This window comes from Apteryx rowi, unplaced genomic scaffold (genome assembly GCF_003343035.1).
Source record: "Apteryx rowi isolate R43461 unplaced genomic scaffold, aptRow1 scaffold_338, whole genome shotgun sequence".
Lineage (NCBI taxonomy): Eukaryota > Metazoa > Chordata > Aves > Apterygiformes > Apterygidae > Apteryx > Apteryx rowi.
The window spans coordinates 529,907-531,744 of NW_020449841.1; the positions used below are offsets into that span (position 1 = coordinate 529,907).

A 1,838-nucleotide genomic window follows, 5' to 3' on the forward strand; every position below is an offset into this window, starting at 1 on the left:
CGGGGCCTCCCTGCGGCGCGGCGCGCTCTGGTGACGGCTGGGTAGCGCGGGCAGCAGGATGCCTCCGAAAGGGAAAGGCGGCGGCAAGGGGGGCAAGGGTGAGCGGGGCCCGCATCGGGCCGGGGCCACCGGCCCCGGGGGGTGGCGGCGGCCCCGGCAATGGGACACCGGTACCGGCAGGGGTAGCGGCCCCGGCAATGGGACACTAGTAACGGGGGGCGGCAGAGCGGGACGACTGGGGCGAGGCGGGCGGTGAGTGCCCGGGCCCGGGCGGCGGGGGTGCCGCTGGGGCCGGTGCCCGCCCGCCTCATGGCGCTGCGTTCACAGGTGGCGACGGCGGCGGCGAGGGCAAGGCCCAGGGCCCGAAGGGCGGCGGCAGCGCCGTGAAGGTGAGGCCGGGCCGGGGCGGCGCTGCATCGGGCCCTGCGCTGCCGCCCCAGCGCTGCAGCTCGGGTTTGCACCGCTGGGATGACCCAGCCACGGATGTGCCTGCCTGGTGGGGACCCTGGCCCCGTTCTGTGCTTTACCCTTGTCCTCTAGGTTCGACACATCTTGTGCGAAAAGCACGGCAAAGCCATGGAGGCCATGGAGAAGCTGAAGTCCGGAGTGCACTTCAGTGAAGTAGCCACACAGTACAGCGAGGATAAAGCCAGACAAGGGGTATGTGCTGCTGTCTTATGTCTGTTCTCTAGACATTTCTCAGGGGAGGGTAGCATGGTCTGATAGACAGGGAAGCGGCCTTTGGGGGAACCTGGTCTCATTGCCTGACACTGGTATTTCAGTACTGCACACCTGAAGGAGCATGATGTACCTAGGCACCTTCAGAAAGTTTGTTTCAGTACCTTCAAGCACAGCATCCCCATGTCCTTGACTCATCCTTGGTGGTGTGCAAACAAATGTCAGGGGCAACCTTAACTGCTACGCAAAGGCACAAGCAGTTAGCATTGGCTCAGCAGAAAGTACTTATGTGCCAGCAGAGCTGGGGCTATGGACTCATATTCAGATAAGTAATGATTAAACATTTCCATAAGGACAGCTATCCTACAGCGTGACTCTGCATCTATGCATTGGCAACTCCTGCCAGTCCAGTTATTGATGGAAACAGCTCTTAAGTCCTGAGGCTGCCCTGATCTCAGCACCTGCTTCAAGGCCCCCTACCCAGCCCTACACTTCTTATTCAGGCTAGGGCTGGGGCACCATCAATAGGCTCTGGGCATACGGGATTGAGTACTGCTTTGGGATGACAAAGGAGGTGCATTGTGTTTGGGGCGAGGAATTTGTTAGAATGGAGAACAGTAGAAGCAAGATGAACAGTTTTCTTCGTACAGGCAAAGGCAAGAGAGCAGAAAGGCACAGCTGAAGCATACAAACCCCACAGCAGCAGGAAAGCACTTGTTAAGGGCAGGGTGCTGGCCTGCCTTGGTTCTAGCCAGCCATCACTTGCTGAGAGGCACCACTGAGAGTTCATCCCTGTGTTGTCCTCCCCTTTATGAAGTGGTACACACTGCAGAGACTGAGACTTCCAAACACTGGCTGGAAACGTCTCCTGTCTCATGAACACATCACCCACCCTTCCTGCTGAAGAGACACCTTTTGCAGTGAGATTCTCAAAGCTTAACCCTGTTGATTCCTTCTTCCAGGGAGACTTGGGCTGGATGACCAGAGGTTCCATGGTGGGACCTTTCCAGGATGCAGCATTTGCCTTGCCTGTGAGCAGCATGGACAAGCCAGTATATACAGACCCTCCTGTCAAAACAAAGTTTGGGTACCACATTATCATGGTGGAAGGAAGGAAATAAAATATGAATGATCATTAAACTTTTGATTGCTTGAATTCA

The 1,838-nt window shown here is 57.1% G+C and overlaps 1 protein-coding gene across 1 annotated transcript; it reads left to right on the forward strand.

Moving 5' to 3' along the window:
• Positions 1-6: 6 nt before the first annotated feature.
• PIN4 (peptidylprolyl cis/trans isomerase, NIMA-interacting 4) lies at positions 7-1,838 on the forward strand. Its single transcript, XM_026072148.1, has 4 exons — positions 7-98; positions 328-389; positions 541-660; positions 1,641-1,838. The coding sequence occupies exons 1-4, from the start codon at positions 59-61 to the stop codon at positions 1,797-1,799; spliced, it is 381 nt and encodes a 126-aa protein (XP_025927933.1). The 5' UTR covers positions 7-58; the 3' UTR covers positions 1,800-1,838.

What these genes read in the sequence shown, in the direction of transcription:
- PIN4 (XM_026072148.1), top strand. Translation starts at nt 59, where the DNA reads ATGCCTCCGAAAGGGAAAGGCGGCGGCAAGGGGGGCAAGG. An exon ending in GCGGCGGCAGCGCCGTGAAG is followed by an intron (nt 390 to 540) that starts GTGAGGCCGGGC and finishes CTTGTCCTCTAG; the next exon opens with GTTCGACACATCTTGTGCGA. An exon ending in AGGATAAAGCCAGACAAGGG is followed by an intron (nt 661 to 1,640) that starts GTATGTGCTGCT and finishes TCCTTCTTCCAG; the next exon opens with GGAGACTTGGGCTGGATGAC.